This window comes from Cucurbita pepo, chromosome LG16 (genome assembly GCF_002806865.2).
Source record: "Cucurbita pepo subsp. pepo cultivar mu-cu-16 chromosome LG16, ASM280686v2, whole genome shotgun sequence".
NCBI classification, from domain to species: domain Eukaryota; kingdom Viridiplantae; phylum Streptophyta; class Magnoliopsida; order Cucurbitales; family Cucurbitaceae; genus Cucurbita; species Cucurbita pepo.
The window spans coordinates 6807626-6823966 of record NC_036653.1 but is presented as its reverse complement, the minus strand read 5'-3'; the positions used below and the strand labels follow the sequence as shown (position 1 = coordinate 6823966).

General features: G+C 34.7%; 2 protein-coding genes and 1 long non-coding RNA gene across 4 annotated transcripts; 1 reads left to right on the top strand and 2 right to left on the bottom strand.

The window, feature by feature from the left end:
• Positions 1-397: 397 nt before the first annotated feature.
• On the bottom strand, positions 398-2156 carry LOC111777640. 2 transcript variants are annotated; one of them, XR_002812407.1, is made up of 3 exons: positions 1586-2156; positions 1407-1511; positions 398-1117 (listed from the first exon to the last, which is right to left on the bottom strand). It is a non-coding gene; the product is annotated as an uncharacterized LOC111777640 (long non-coding RNA). The 2 variants fall into 2 exon arrangements; XR_002812406.1 differs by having other exon boundaries at positions 1407-2156.
• A 1256-nt stretch (positions 2157-3412) lies between these two features.
• LOC111777495 lies at positions 3413-7768 on the bottom strand. The gene is made up of 3 exons (XM_023657134.1): positions 7290-7768; positions 4138-6596; positions 3413-4038 (listed from the first exon to the last, which is right to left on the bottom strand). The coding sequence occupies exons 2-3, from the start codon at positions 6505-6507 to the stop codon at positions 3742-3744; spliced, it is 2667 nt and encodes an 888-aa protein (XP_023512902.1). The 5' UTR covers positions 6508-6596; positions 7290-7768; the 3' UTR covers positions 3413-3741.
• A 5708-nt stretch (positions 7769-13476) lies between these two features.
• LOC111776936 (ras-related protein Rab11C-like) lies at positions 13477-16082 on the top strand. The gene is made up of 3 exons (XM_023656355.1): positions 13477-13631; positions 13760-13956; positions 15339-16082. Exons 2-3 carry the CDS (start codon positions 13792-13794, stop codon positions 15828-15830), a joined length of 657 nt encoding a protein of 218 aa, XP_023512123.1. The 5' UTR covers positions 13477-13631; positions 13760-13791; the 3' UTR covers positions 15831-16082.
• The last annotated feature ends 259 nt before the right edge of the window (positions 16083-16341 follow it).

Below are 16341 nucleotides of genomic sequence, written 5' to 3'. Positions count from 1 at the left end.
TGAAAAATACTTAATTTTACCGCTCATTCCAAGGGTAATCTTAATTTTACCGCTCATTACCATTAATTTTCTTTAGTAAATATTTTAAAATTTTGGGTGAAAATTATGGTCACTTCATCTTATTCAACTTGCAATAAATAATCCATGACCTAACCTATAGTCTTATTTTGGGTTGAATTTGAGTCAACTCATTAAATTATTTTATTTTTAAAAATAGTTTTTTTTTTTTTAATCTAAATTCTATTGAACTTTATGAGATTTATATTTCCTATTTAATCTAATTTTAAAAGTGTTACAAATGGAGGGTATTATTATGTTTATTTTTAAGAAGTTTTTATGTATATATATATATTCTTACACTTTTTATTAATTAAAGATGAGAATAAAAAGATGAGAATAAAAAATTTAAATATCCTTGTTATGTATCGACCGGACCAATCAATTCAAATATTGTCCAATCGAGCATGTCCGAACAAATTTTGACCATGAACCAAGCTTATATCGAGTATGGTTCAAGCTTAGGCCAGTCTTAGGAGTCACTATTTGTGAGATCACACATCGGTTGGAGAGGAGAACGAAACATTACCTATAAAGATGTGAATCTCTTTCTAAGAGACGCATTTAAAAACCGTGAAGCTGAAGGTGATACATAATGGGTCAAAACGAACAATATCTACTAGCAGCGGACTTAGATTGTCACAAATAGTAACAGAGCCAGGCATTGGATGATGTGCCAACGAGGATGCAGGCACTCAAGGGGAGTGGATTGCAATCCTACATCGGTTGGAGAGGAAAACGAATCATTCCTTATAAGGGTGTGGTTGGGGAGGAGAACAAGCCTCCATTTATAAGGGGTGAAAACATTTCCCTAACAGACGTGTTTTAAAACTTTGAGGGGAAGCCCGAAAGGAAAATCCTAAAGATGACAATATCTGCTAGCGGTGGATCTGGGTCGTTACATATACCATCCATACCGTGTGAGATTATTTAATGAATGATACCACGATATTGGCAAACATGTCTCCCAAGTAGAAATAAGAATCAATTTCTTTGGAGAATCAAGGCAGATTCAGTTGTGGGCAAAGCCAACAGTAATCTAGAAAATAAGAACTGTTCCCTACAAAAGAAAGTAACATCTGGAATTAATCATTATCACAAACAAAAGACACATAAAATTTGACTGATTTATTGAAGGCTACTGCACTAGCAGCATTTGGCCTCTATGCCTATGCCTTTGCTATCATTGGCTGCAACAACAAGCACAAGGGAAAGGGGGGAAATGATGAAGCCCACATGGGGAAATGGGTAAAAAGAAGGCAAGGGAAGGCTCCAACTTTAGAAGGCAAACATTAAATAAAACCATAGCAGAAGAGAGAATGGAGATCATACTCTGCTTGCCCACTTACCAACATTATACACTCCAAAAAGGGGTTTGAATTTCGAGCTAAGATTAGCTTAGCTGAGCTGCTTCCTTGTTCTTCACCATCAATGTACCACGTTTTCTGTCAAAGCTGTAAAAATTAGTCAGCATAGGGAACACCCTATCAAGTACAACAATTTCACAAGTTAGAGATCAGATGAATACCTGTGTGCCTTTTCTTTTTCTCTTTGTTTCTTGCTCGTGATAAGAACGTATATGCAAGAATAGACATTTAGGAGAAGAGAGGGACACATAATTATATTCTATGGTTATTAGAGAGCATACAGATTAAAAACAGTTATTATGAGATAGTCAAGATGAGTAACTTTTCTGCTCATTGAATTTATATGATCCAAGGTTCTAAAACTTATGAACCTACAAATATATCACAAACTCTTAAACTAACAAACTAAATGCATGTTACCGTATGTAAATGAGTTTATATAACTCGGTTCCCCCACAATTCATATGAGATCCCACATCAGTTGGAGAGGAAAACGAAACATTCTTTATAAGGGTGTGGAAATCTCTCCCTAACAGACATATTTTAAAAACCTTGAAGGAAAGTCCAAAAGAGGACAATATCTGCTAGTGAGATTAGGTGATTACAAATGGCATTAAAGTCAGACATTAAGCAATGGAGGATGTTGAGGCCCGAAGGGGATGGACACTGGGCGGTGTGCCAGCGAGGACGCTGGGCCCTGAAGAGGGTGGATTGCGAGATCCCACATCGATTGAAGAGGAGAACGAAACATTTTTTATAAGGGTGTGGAAACCTCTCTCTAGCAAACGAATTTTAAAAATCTTGAGGGGAAACCCTAAAGAAAAAATCCAAAGAGAATAATATCGGCTAGCAATTCGACTATTACAATGAGAGGTAAACAAATTCAAACTTCAACTCTACAAAACACAAATATAGATATATTAGAATGGTAAGTCAAACTACGTCCTGATCCCTTAAGAGCATGACAGAAGAAAGATTTGGAACTGGTACTGGAAGAAACCCAAGAATAGTAATGTGATGTAACTGGTGGGTTGTGCAAATTTTCACCTTCAAACTTCAATGAAAAGGGAATGTGCCTAAAAAAGAAGCTAAAAGGCATGACGATCAGAGAGTAAAACTCAAGTGGGGCATTTCAGACAAGAAAGACCATTAAACAGAGTATCATCGTGGGCCTATGCTAGACCTAGCTGCCCACATGACACATGCAGCCTCCTTCATTCGCTATTTAAAATATAGGGAAAAAATTGAGGACTCCATACAAAGATTAGGGACGAAAAAGATGAATATCAAAAGTTCTGTAGTTCTCTATTTGACAACATAATACATCACACTCTCAGTCTCACCCACACATTTTCATCTAATTTTGTTTGAGATAAGGACGGAACGTGGTGTGTGGTAATGAACATGATGAGAGAACATTGGGGGATGATAGTAACATATTTTGAAAGGAAGCATGCCATAACTTGAAAAGGAAATGAGCATAAAATAATTGAGAACTTGTCATGCATAAGGCTAGCTAAATGGTAAGATCTTCTATCATCCAAAGAAACTTAGGTTCACAAGTTACCGAACCTTCGAGTCATTGTCATCGTCAAATTAACTCAACTGGCCTAAAGGACGTTCTGGAAAGGTTTGTCCAAGAACAAGTTTTGCAAGCCAAAAGCTTAAATTTTATCCTAGATGAAAATGTGTTGCAACAACACAATGGGAAAAATCATTGTTCTTCATAGTATTAGAACAATAATCTTGGTTTCTTCATGTTAACCAAAGAATCTAGATACTGTTCTCGATTAACGATAGGTTAGGGGTGAAAGAATCATTGTATGCCCCAAAAGATAGATTATTACAAGCCATACTTGACATTCTAGTATCTACTTCAAAAGAGACTATCAAAAACTAACAATAGGTGGTAAGGGTCGAGATATTGATGTAAGGTGGANCATCGTTTATATTTCACTCGTACTAATCATGTCAAGCTTTAAAAAAAAAAGGGAGGAATTAAAGTATGCAATGAGGTAGCAAGAACTTTATACATTCCACTCATGGATATGCACACTTAGATGGATATTGATTGCTTCCCTTAAAGGTACATACTATATTTTTCCTCTATTGTCAACAAAAAGAAAAAATTAAAAGCTACGAAGACCTTAGGATCTATGTATAGATTGACCACTAATGAACAGAGATCTAAAAAGAAAAGGCTCTTCAGGTTCTGGATCTACTGTGAAGCCCGATCAACAATAGTAAAATGAGATTGCCGGGCCTGGAAATGTATACCTGATATCATTTACACGTCTAAGGAAGTTCAGATTTCCAGCTAGACCCTTCCAAAAGGAGAAAGTGGCGGACAAGTTATGTGTTCTGCAGGATCCTCTCTTTCAGCAAGATTAGGATTCCACAATCCATCATTGTGTATTAACTTTGATTCTTCAGAAGTCTTTGCTTCAAATAAGATACTTGTTTCTGAAAGTTCGCATGAGTTCTTACAGTCTATCATTGCCAGACAAATGGAGAACGCTTGCAGAAGCGACAAAGAAGAATCGAACTCAACTGAGTATATCGTATCTTTGAAAGTAGCCAGATTCAAGACGCAATGGTTTTCGGGTACTCCGTCCTGCAAGTGAGCAAAGGATCAAAAAGATCAAACTAAATACAATGCAATGACCATAATAACAAGCTTTCGAATTAGATTGGAGAAAACAAACATTCATACCTGAGGGAAAAGCTTAAACTGATCTGTTATTGGAGACGGTTGCGATGAACTTGATTTCTCGAGTGTTTGATTCTGATTGGTATAAACCCTGAGTTTACAACCTAAATCCCAGCCCCCACAGTCGCATGATCCACCAGAATTCCATCGCTCTATTAGCGATGAAGGTCCACCTTTACTCGGGAGGCTATGGATACCACTTGGGAGTAAAACTGTGGTAGTGATAAAGGGCTCACTGCCCTTGGAACGAGGATTACATTCTCTGGATTCACCCTTAGTCAAGTTGTTGTAAGCATTTATTTTAACTTCATCGGTAGCAGTGCCTTCCTTGATTTTTAGGGGAAATTTAACAATTATAGCAGCTAGCTCTTCATTTGGTAGGAAATCTGAGGTCTGCTGATCTGCCTGTCTCAAATCCACAGAAAACAGGACAAACTCTCTGGTAGAAGGCACATCTGGTCTGGTAAACCGGGGAATCGCTGAATCAGAAACGTTCATTTGTGCAATGACATTGGAGACATAATCACGACCTTTCCCCTTGCTACCTTGATTTATCCAACTTCCAGTCTTTCTTTTAACTTCCTGAACAATGAAGAAGGTAAAAATATGGCTAACTGTCCCTTTTCTAGAGCTCTTCACCGTCGCTGCAAGAATGTTGGAGACATTGTCAACCGCAAAAGTGAACAAAGGCAACCCATTTTTAAATGCAACTTGCAGAAGGGCATGAACTACAGAAGGTCCGTGCTTCTTGTCGAGAGATGAATCGCTGACACTGATTTTCCTGCATCTGCTCATGTCTAACTTATGTTTCCTTGATTGTATTGTTGATGATTCAGATTGTCGATTATATGTTTTATCAGGCGTGTGAGGCAAATCTTTCTCTACGGGTTCTACAGCATGATGATATACTGCAGCCTTTGGCTTTAGTAAAGGATCCAACAACCTTCTGAGAGGGCTGGAACTAGCTCTGCCTGTGTTGCTGGGTTTATCATTCCTCAACTCATTCAAACAAGCTGAAGGCATCGCATTCTCAGATACAGATTGGACAGATACGCGTGCTGAACCTTGATCACTGTCGCATGAATTCCCCACGGAACTTGAACTTTTACGTCTCCTACCCATGCCAATGTTTAATCGACTAAAGGGTGAAGAGCTTCTGGATTTGTTAACAGAAACTGTGCTTGCTTTCAGATCCAATCCAATAGACGCTAACTTGACCGTTGAATTTAAAGGTGCAACAACTGATGTTTTTGCTTCTGATATTCTAGCTTGAGATGGACTATGTCCTGCTCCAGCTGACCTGGAAACAGTGCGAGAATTACTGGATGCATTTATAGGACAATTGTGCTTCAGCAGAATCTGATCTCCATCAGCTTCACAAGGTGTATTGCTCGCGTTTGGGATATCAGAGTTGAGCTCTGCAGAAAAACTCACTATAGACCTCTTCATTGAGCTTATCTGACTTGCTTCTTTGGTCCTTTGACTTAATAAGAGTGTAGAATCTGAAAGCTCACAGACATATGTATCATTCTTTTTCACTAAGTTGCTGGGCAAAGGGACAATTGCTTCATGTTTTTCCAGCACAGCATGCCCATCTGCAGAATCTATTTGTGCACGAGACTTATCTACTCGATTAAGCTCCCCATATTGAGAAGATGCAACCTCGTAATTCAGCACACCTGGCAGAGTTTTACATTCTTGGAGAACTTCAGTCTTTGGACCTGTTTTCTCTGTCTGCTCAATCTTTACTTCCCGATTTGTTTTACATGAATGCTGGTTTCTTTTTATGGGCTTGCTTTGGACATTTAACGTGTCAAGATCTTGACATTTTTCATCACTTTCTCCGAAGGATTTAACAAATTGAGAATGAGGAGAAGCTAACAGGTGAGAATGGAGTGAAGGCCGATGTAATCTTTGACTAGGAGAGATGTGATCTTTGCCAAAATGGGGAGACGAGCTATCAGATGAATAGGATGAAGATCCATTACTTCTGACTGGTGGATTCCAGCTTCTTCTGGTTGATATTTGTTTGTGGCCATACTGCCATTTTTCTAGACGCCCCCAATCAAGAACCCCCACACTAAGAACTTTCTCCGGGAGGCGTTCACCACGTTCTAGATAGCAAGGTAAATTCGACATGTATCTCACAATTTCATCCTTCTTGGTTATCTTTCCTGAAATTTCATCCTTCTGATGATTTCTGAAAGTCTTATGAGGATTATCATGGACCTCACCATATGTAAAGCTATGCCTTTCGTTTCTAAACTTCTCGTGCAGCTTTAAACTTTCGTTAGTATGGCACAATGAAACTCGCCCAGAGGTACCCAAGGATCGTTGATCATCCAAATATCTGTCAGTTTCTAACCGTTCCATGAGACCATATAGGTTCAGTAAGGTCCAGTTGTATTTGCAATGCTCCTACTTGCTTTGGATATAGCTCATTACAAGGAAATATTCCAAGCCTTCAATATTAGATGAAAATAGATAATAAGAATACTGCATATGATCATTTTACAATACATAATTCCAAATAAAGTATTAAAAGTAGTTTCTGGAAAGGAATTCGCATAGATATATCAAGAGTGTTATAGAATAGCACAACAAACTAGCGCTCGTTTGTTATGTTTTATCTAAGAAGCCCATTTTCAAAAACCATGGTATAATCTGGACTAGAGTAAAACCTAAAGAAACTTCCTATCCTTCCAGAACGTAACAACGAAATTAGACGCAAGAGAACAGCTGACACTATATGGACAAAGACAGACCAGAAATCCGAAATGAAAGCGAACTATTCTGTGGTCCATTCAAACACATTTCGAGGCTTAAAGATAAGATGATAAGCTGACCAGTCTCGGTCGCTTACGGCGATGTTGCCATAACTAACAGAAGGAACAAAGGTCCCCGGCTACCAAAAAAGGCAGAGCAGATACTCAGTTTATCAATAGCTCTCCACATGAATGATTGAAGAAAAAACAGAAAATTACTGAAAATAACAAATTCGAAGCATATTCCCCTCTTTTATTTCCTCATCTCCCCGAAGCTCCAACTACTAAGAAGAATGTAAACATTTCAGAAATTACGAATTGAACTCCGAACCTCTCTCTAAACGCAATTGAATATAAACAAAAATCAAATGCAAAAGGAATAGGTCAAACCTTCAACTCGCAGCAGGAAAAATCTCTTCAAGATCGAACCAAACAACTCATACAAAACTACACACCAAACCAAATCTCACAACCTGAAAACGCCATTGAAGTAACCAAAACCAGGTCGTAGACGAAGAAAAGCGTGTCGGTGCTCGTTACTCCAGCCTTTCCACGCCTTGATAAACCAAAGCAGTAGCTCTCGGAGTGCGAAACTTCGGAGTTGGTGAAAGAATCTCCCGAGGATCCCAATGTCTCGATTTTGCTTTTCAGCTACAACTCGGAGGAAAATCAGAGAGAATATTCGCAAAAAAAGTTTCTGAACGCACAACACTCCAGAACCAGAAGATTCATTTCATCGAGAGAGAGCAGGTTTTGGCTTCGATTTCTAGACTGGCTACTGGCTAGAACTGGCTCGGTGGTGAGGTAATTATACACTGTGAGAGCGAAATGAAAGAGGAGCTTGCATCGTTTTCATCTGACGGCTCCAAAGAAAATGACGTCGTTTCGTAAGGCCTGCACAGCCTCGGGTTATGGTTCTGGGTCCCACTTTCTCCGTTTTTTCATTTACCCGCTTTCCCATAAATTCCCTCCTTTTTTTTATTTTTTTTTTTCCTTTTTTTAAAAAAATCCACAATCAATGGATACAAATAATATTCTGAATTTATTACCATTAATATTTAAATATTTAATTATCATTTTAAAGTCAATATTTTATGTTTTTAAAAAAAATTATAATTTTAAATCCATAATTATATCTCTAATTATTAGTATATTTTTTTCCTAAATTCAAAATTTAAAATCCTCGTATTTTAATTGTATTGTCGTAGTGTTTAAACATTTTTAATAATTAAAAAGGATTTTCATTAACATTTATTTAATTTTATGAATTAAAATAAGATATTTAAGGGAAAAAATTAATGTTGGATTCTTTTTATTTATATATATATATATATATATATAATTGGATTGGCAGAAAGGGAAACAATATAAAAATCTAACTTCAAGAAAACATGGAAGTTCCTTTTTCTTTTGCCTTTTTTAATTTTTTAATTTTTTTATTATTTTTTATTTTTTTGCAAAAAAAAAAAAATTAATGATGGTGTAAAATCATTAATAAATGACGATCGGATTTTTTTAACTTTTACAACTGCTTTTAATTGGCGGGGCCCACCAGAAGTGAAAAGTTTTTAGCTAAATCGATTATCTTTTATCATGACACGTGGCATCTATCAGGAGGCTGACGCGGTTCCTCTTTGATCGATCCTATTGTAAGGAGTTTCACACCGTATAACTTCCACCTTCTGGAATATGCCTCTTCTACTTTCGAATTATTTCAAATATATATTAATTTCAAAAGAATTTAAATTTAAAATCTCGATTTTTTTTTTTGTTTGAATTATGATATTTTTGAAAACAGACTAAATGACAATAATAATAAAAACAGAAAATTAATTAAACAAATTTGAATTATATTTTGGAAAAAGAAAAAAATAATAATATCATTTTTTTTTTATTTTGTCCGTGTTTGAAAATTATTTTTATTTTTTCCAAATATATTAGGTTTTTAAATAAAAAATAAAATAATGTAATTTTAATTGGTAAATACAAGAATATGAGTATTTTTATCGATTTTTATATTTTATAGCGATATATAAATAAACTGAGACCACATTCGAGTAAGAGATGTCCTATATCAACAGGTGTACTTTCATTTTTAGTGGCTCGATCAAGCATGTTTTGTTTGAAACAATTCTATATTAAGTGACCTCCTTAGAATTTTCCTACGATGCACGTGAGTGTGAATAAAACATGTCGAAACGACGTGACCACGTCTAGGAGATGTAGGAGAATGTCGGGGCCATCAGGTGCCGAATCTGAACTCCGAATTTTGGGCATGGGTCGTTATACTCTTCCCATATTTATATTTTTTTTTTATTTTAAAATATTAATCGAGTTAATTTATAGAGAGTAATTAATATAGCCTTTAGAAGCATTAAATATTTGGAGTTTGTAGATTATAATAATGTTTTAAATAGTGGGAAAATTGAATATAAGCTATGGTATAGGTTGAGAAATTCAAGGCAACCCACTCGTTTATGTTGACCACTACTATATAATTATATGTATATTATGTCCAATTATTGCTAATGGTCCTTATAGCATTTAATAATCATGTCACACATTATTTTTTTTATATGGTTTTGGTCATATTATTATATTCTAGCATCAATAATTCTTATAATAAATAATAGTTTTGAACAAAAATAACTTATTTTGTAGAATTTAAATAAAGTGATAATAAATATGTTATAAAGTTTATAAATATGAACAATGTTATGTGTAACCATATGAATATTTGAATGTAAATAATAGGTATAGGTCGAGAAATTCAAGCAACCACTCTCCTTTGTTTGACCACGAGCATTAAGACCTAAATGTCTAGCTCTATTGAGGGGTTCCGTACAATTTTGAAAAAATGTAGAATTTATCTGTTTTATTTCAAAATATTACATCTTGCTTGTCACTGGTCGATTCTATAACGAGTTTCACTGAAATAAATGGTTGAATAGGGGTGTACACGGGCTGGATTGAGAAAAATTTCGGGATGGTTGAGCTGATGGCTCGAATGACCTGAATATGATTCACAATCCAGCGTAACCTAATCAAACTTACTTATCCACGGTACGTGTTATATTAATATTCAAACTTTCGTGAAACTCAGATATCGAACATTCACAATTACAATGCATCACTGCCAAATGCTAGCTTTTCATAACAACCTTAAAAATACGGTAGGCTGTGAGCCCTATGCATGAGCTAGTCGAGTTGATCAGGTGGATTCAACGAAAAGGGACTTTTGATAAAAAAGCATACTCCTGACCTAAATTCATCCAAACCCTAATTCTACAAAAGACTCCTAACGCCCAAAATTTAGGCTCTAGATTCTCAATACTCAACAACAGTCGAGCCCGTTGACATAAACATATATCAACGACAATTATCATGAACTCTTTTATTTTAAGTAAAAAAATCAAACCTTCTCGGTGTGAATTGGCTAAACGATCAAAAAAAAAATCAAATTTTAACTGTGAGGTCCCACATCGGTTGGAGAGGAGAACGAAACATTAATTTATAACGGTGTGAAAATCTCTATCTAGTAGATGTGTTTTAAAATCTTGAGGGAAGCCCATAAGGGAGAGTTCAAAGAGGACAATATCCGCTAGCAGTGAGTTTTGACTGCTATAAATGGTATCAAAGCCAGACATTGGGCGGTGTACCAACAAGAACACTAGCCACGTTTTAAAACCGGTGTGCCATCAAGGACACTGGCCACGTTTTAAAACCTAAGCCAGACCCTAGACGGTGTGCCAGTAATAACATTAGCCACATTTTAAAACCTAAGCCAGACACTGGGCGGTGTGCCAGCAAGAACACTAACCACGTTTTTAAACCTAGGGAAAGCTCGACAATATCTACTTCTAGCTACTACGGTGAAAGTCAAAAGAGAACTATATCTATATTTTATTATGAAATTATATATATTTGAATTTGGATAATTTAACCAAAAAATAAATAAAAAATAATAAAAAGTGATCTCAAATAAAAAGAAAATAGGTGTGAGTTGGCATAAAGCTGAAACAGCATGATAACCTTCTAGATCCCATGCACCAAGCAATCCTATGTTTATGATTAAACCAAATGTCGAACCCACTGCTATAATTGCCATATCTTTTATTTTTCCAAATTTAATTATTCTTACATTATATCATATCATTTCCATAACATGCCTTTATTTTTTAATTTTTCTTTATTATATGTTATCATTATCAACGCTACAACGTTTTAATCACAATAATAAAGTTTCGATCCAGCTTATATATGGTTTATATTAAGAACACCATCAAATAAATACCATAGTATATGATAATTGACAACTTATTTAATTTAATTGTACTTTATTTTTCTTCATGATTTATAATTATATCTATAAATTTAAGTTTAAAATAGCAATTCAATTATTATTCTTTTAAAAGTCAATTTAATTATTATCGTTTTAAAAGTTTCAATTTAAGTATAATTATTATATTTTGTTTGTTTTCATATTCTTTAAAAAAAAAAAAAAAAAAAAAAAAAAATTATTATTATTATTATTATTTTAGTTTCAAAATTTTGATTTAGTTTTGAAAATAAATTAAAAAAAAAAAAAACATATGGGTGCAAATAATGTTTTTAAGTTACAAAAATAAAAAATAAAAATTAATAATTAAGTTAAATTACAATTTTAACCTTTAAAATTTTAAAATTTAAAAGTATACATATAAACACAAAATTAAAAATGACGTGTCATATTAAATATTTTTTAAAAAATTAAAAGAATATTAACCAAAATTTATAATGTATCACTTTATTATAAGCTCTTAAAGGATTCCGGTTGTCCTTAAAAACGGATACATTTCTTTTTCAAGTGATGGAATGATTTAACGAATTGTAGCATTTGGACACTATACTTTGGGATCCACGTGGCGGGATATCATTCGCCAATTGACCGGTCATTTTCTCTTGCTGCAAATCCTATACTTAGAGGTGTCTAGTGTCTACCTACCAAAAAAATTATTTTATTTTAAGTTTTATATTTTTCAATATAATTTTTATAAAAAAAATTATAAATTTACTTTATAACAAATCTATATATTTCATAACCAAATATATATTATTTTACGAAGATAATTTCTAATAATTCAAACTTTAATAATATAATATAATTATAATCTATCGGCTAGTTTTTAATTTAAATATTATAATTAAAGTCTCAAAATTAATTAAAAAATCATTTAAAATATATTTATATTAAGTGGGCGGAGAATTGAGCGGAGACGAGGATAAAGAATATAATCCCGTCCCCATTTATCTAATAAAAATGTGATAAAATAATGGAAATTATATTTTGTTTCTTTAAATATAAAAATAAAAAAACCCCCTTTTTTAATGAAAAGAAAAAAGGTTTTTTTTAGTACCCGACACGACAGCCCATCCCGCACTTCCTTGTTTAACGTTCTTCCTTTTTTTTTAATTGGAAAACATTTTTTTTTTTTTTTTTTTTTTATTAAAAAGTAAAAGTAAGTTATCTATAATTTTTTAAAATAATTTTAAATATTAAAACATTGGGTCTGCTTTTGTGAGTGGAAGCTAAAAACACATTGTTGGGCCGTATATTATTGGGCCGGCCCATTAAATCATTTACTCTCACAATCCTTAAAAACTTATAAATGAAAAATAAAAATTAGTCAAATTATAATTTTAATTAAATTCACTATGATTTCAGTTTATTTAAAAAATTAATCGAGGCCTAATTTGCACATTAAATATTTGTGATTAATTCTTAACATAAAAATCTAATAAAATTTAGCTAAAATATTAGTAAATAATTTAAAAATGTAGGGATTAAATTGAAAATTNTTTTTTTTTTTTTTTTTTTTTTTTTTTTTTTGTCTCTAATTTAATGGGATTATTGGTAACCAGACAGCGCGTGAATTGAATATAAAATTCAAAACGGCGTCGCTTCAACGTCGACGCCCACGGCCCACAGAGCCTCTGCCAGCCCAAATTCGCTGGCTGCCCTAAGCGCTAAATCTCAACTCCCCTCCACCCACGACAACACAAAGATTCCGCCAGCCCCGCAGCACGTCGTCGTTTCCAACCTATTTTTTAATCTCCAATAACAATATAAATAAGTGATAAAAATTAGTATTTAAATTGTTTTTTTACCACAAATAAATCATTTTTTTACCATAGAAAACGTGAAGTACAAAGAATTTTAATCTCTTCCCCGAAGTTAATTATTTTTTTACTACAAATAAATTATTTTTTTACATGTTATTTAATTTTTAATTCAAATAAACTAATAAATAAATTCAATTTCATAATTAATTATTGGTTAATTTTGTAAAACGTCCGTCTCGCGTAATTTGAATGACTTACTAAACATTTTTAAAACTTAAATATAATGAAAATTATATAATTAATTCATAATTTTTTAATTATAGGTCTAATAAATCCACTTAGATATTAAATATTTCAGCTTAAAATTTTTATTAAGTAATTTTAAAAAATACGAAAATAAAAAGAATTTCCGTATTTATTAAATTTATTTATTTATTTATTTTCTTCACCACCTTTTTGGCTCGCTCTCGCCACAGACCACAACTCCATCGATCTTCCCTGTTCTGCCTGAAATTTCTCTGCTTAATTCGCTCCTCTTTCTTCCTTCGATTCTTCCGTCGCAGTCTTCGTAGTCAAACTTCTTTCCTACGGACCAATCCACTGACGTTATCTCCATTTCTTCGCCATCAGGTTTGAGTTCTTCGTTCCCATTTTGGGGATTTCATTGCTTCTTCAAGTTTTCGTTTCAGCTACTGTAGATGATTGTGATTCTTTCCGTTTTGGATTATGAATTGCTGAATTTTTTACTTTTGGATTAGGTTTGTTCGATAAATTTGAGGCGGAGACGGCTATGGCTCATAAGGTGGACCACGAGTACGACTATCTGTTCAAGATTGTTCTGATCGGGGATTCTGGCGTCGGGAAGTCCAACATTCTTTCTAGATTTACTAGAAATGAGTTCTGCTTGGAGTCCAAATCCACCATTGGTGTTGAGTTCTCGACCAGGACTCTCCAGGTAGAAGCTCAATCGTTTGAACTCTCAGAGATTTTTCCTTTCATTTTGCGCGTTGTTTAGTTATCATTTTTTCAATTTACTGATTGATCGCATGAGTTTCCTTTTGTGCTCGACGAACTTCAAAAATTTAGGTTCGGATGATTTCTAACTGGTAGCTTCCGCCTTGGTTTTTACTTTCAATCGTTGAAGTACAGTGGATTCGTTGTATGTAGGGTTTGAGTAAAGCTTCGAAGTAGCTGTTTTATTGCTTGAGGCTACAAAACGTTTAGAATTGAATGAATAGGTGCTGGATTTATGGAAAATAAGTAATATGTTGCTCATCTAACAAGCAAACCATCAGGATTTTTAGCTGTGTCCAGGGAAGACTGTGAGACGATGGAGCCATGTGTGCTCAATTATTCTAAAATATGGTTGCGGGCAGTTGAAGCAGTAGGAAATTGGCAGAATTATTTTTCCCGAATTTATAGTATTCCACTAATTTTGCAAGTGTTCATGCTCTTAAAATTTAGAGTGTTTTCAATAATGGCAAGTATTATTAAAGGATTGTTCTCTTATGAAAAGTTAAAACCATGATTTCTTATGAAAAGTTGGTATGCTGTCAACATTCAACATTGACATATGCTTCTTTCTTTGAAATTGGATGTTCAAATTCTCATACCCCATGTTTATTATACTAAAAGATAGAGAAGTTAGGGTATGCCCATTCTATAATGGCCAAACCAATAGATATTCGCTGAGAGATAGCCATTTTTTCTTCTGAAAGGCTATGAGTTAATGGAGCAAAGATTCTGATATCTTTGAAGGAGCTGGAGGTGGGAGATAGAGGTCTCTGTAATAGCTAAAGTCCACCACTAGGAGATATTGTCCGGTTTGGACCGTTGCGTATCGCCATCAGCCTCATGGTTTTAAAATGTGTCTACTAGGGAAAGGTTTCCACACCCTTATAAGGAATGCTTCGTTCCCCTCCAAATCGATGCGGGATCTCAGTCTCATACGAAAGCTAAAGTCCACCACTAGTAGATATTGTCCGTTTTGGACCGTTACGTATCGCCGTCAGCCTCACAGTTCTAAAACGTGTCTACTAGGGAGAGGTTTCCACACCCTTATAAGGAATGCTTCGTTTCCCTCCAACCGATGCGGGAAACCAAAGTTATCCTGTATTCAAGCATTCTGAATCCAGTCCCACCTTTTCTTGTTTGTCCTAGACCCAAAATTCTGTTATAAGAAAGGAAGGCCAGTGAGATGGAGGGTTGCCCTCATTGAAGATATAACTGAATTGGGCAAATATTATTCAGCCTGATGCATTTTCCATTTCAGAGTTCCATACTCTTAGTAGTTGAAATGTTAGCCATCTGATTTGAGCCAATATTATTGACATACAGGTAGAAGGGAAGACAGTCAAGGCACAGATCTGGGACACAGCAGGTCAGGAGCGATACCGAGCGATTACGAGTGCTTATTATAGGGGAGCCGTTGGCGCTCTCCTAGTCTACGATCTGACAAAGAGACCGACGTTCGAGAATGTACAAAGATGGCTACGGGAGCTGAGAGATCATGCAGACTCCAACATCGTGATTGTGATGATTGGAAACAAATCTGACCTTAGTCATCTTAGATCTGTCTCAGAGGATGATGGGCAGAGCATGGCAGAGAAGGAAGGCCTTTCCTTCATCGAGACATCAGCCTTGGATGCCACTAATATCGACAAGGCATTCCAAACCATCTTGACAGAGATCTACCATATCATCAGCAAAAAGGCATTGGCAGCCAAGGAAGCCGCGGCTGCTAGTGTCGCCCGTCCCAGTCAAGGAACCACCATCGACGTTTCCGATACTACCGGGGACTCGAACAGAAAGGGTTGCTGTTCTTCTTGAGCAGATACAGAAAGACAGAACTGATAATTCGCATCAAAGGTTTCTCTTACCCCTTTTTCATAATTGATCTGTTAGTTATTTTCAACAGTTTCCAAATTTCTTCCTTAATTCCTTTACTAACCCATTCATATAACAATTCCCTTGAGGAATTTGATTCGTATTTGTTCTTCATCTGCAACTCTTGTTCAGAAATTCTTACGTTTGTTGGCTTAGCAATTAAACAGATATGAAACAGTTGGGATTACTGAGTTCTATGTGTTTGTGACTGGCTGCCTTATTATTTTGTACTAAACAGCATTGATTTTTTTTTTTTTTTTTTTTTTTTTTTTAAGCAATTTAACAAATATAATCCTCCAAAATTTGTGGAGGAAATAAGTGAAAAACAAAAAGTAAAGTTATTAAGTTTATAAGTTTACGTGTACTACTCGGCTGCATATTTATAGTTTGGTCAATAGCTATACGAGCTATTATCCGGTAAAGGTATATATATATAGAGAGAGTTCTGAAAATG

Excerpts from the sequence above, each read along its gene's own strand:
- LOC111777495 (XM_023657134.1), bottom strand. The coding sequence starts at position 6,507 with ATGGAACGGTTAGAAACTGACAGATATTTGGATGATCAACGATCCTTG. Across the intron at positions 4,039-4,137 it reads AGTTTAAGCTTTTCCCTCAG|GACGGAGTACCCGAAAACCA; the intron begins GTATGAATGTTT and ends GCTCACTTGCAG.
- LOC111776936 (XM_023656355.1), top strand. The coding sequence starts at position 13,792 with ATGGCTCATAAGGTGGACCACGAGTACGACTATCTGTTCAAGATTGTT. Across the intron at positions 13,957-15,338 it reads TCTCGACCAGGACTCTCCAG|GTAGAAGGGAAGACAGTCAA; the intron begins GTAGAAGCTCAA and ends ATTGACATACAG.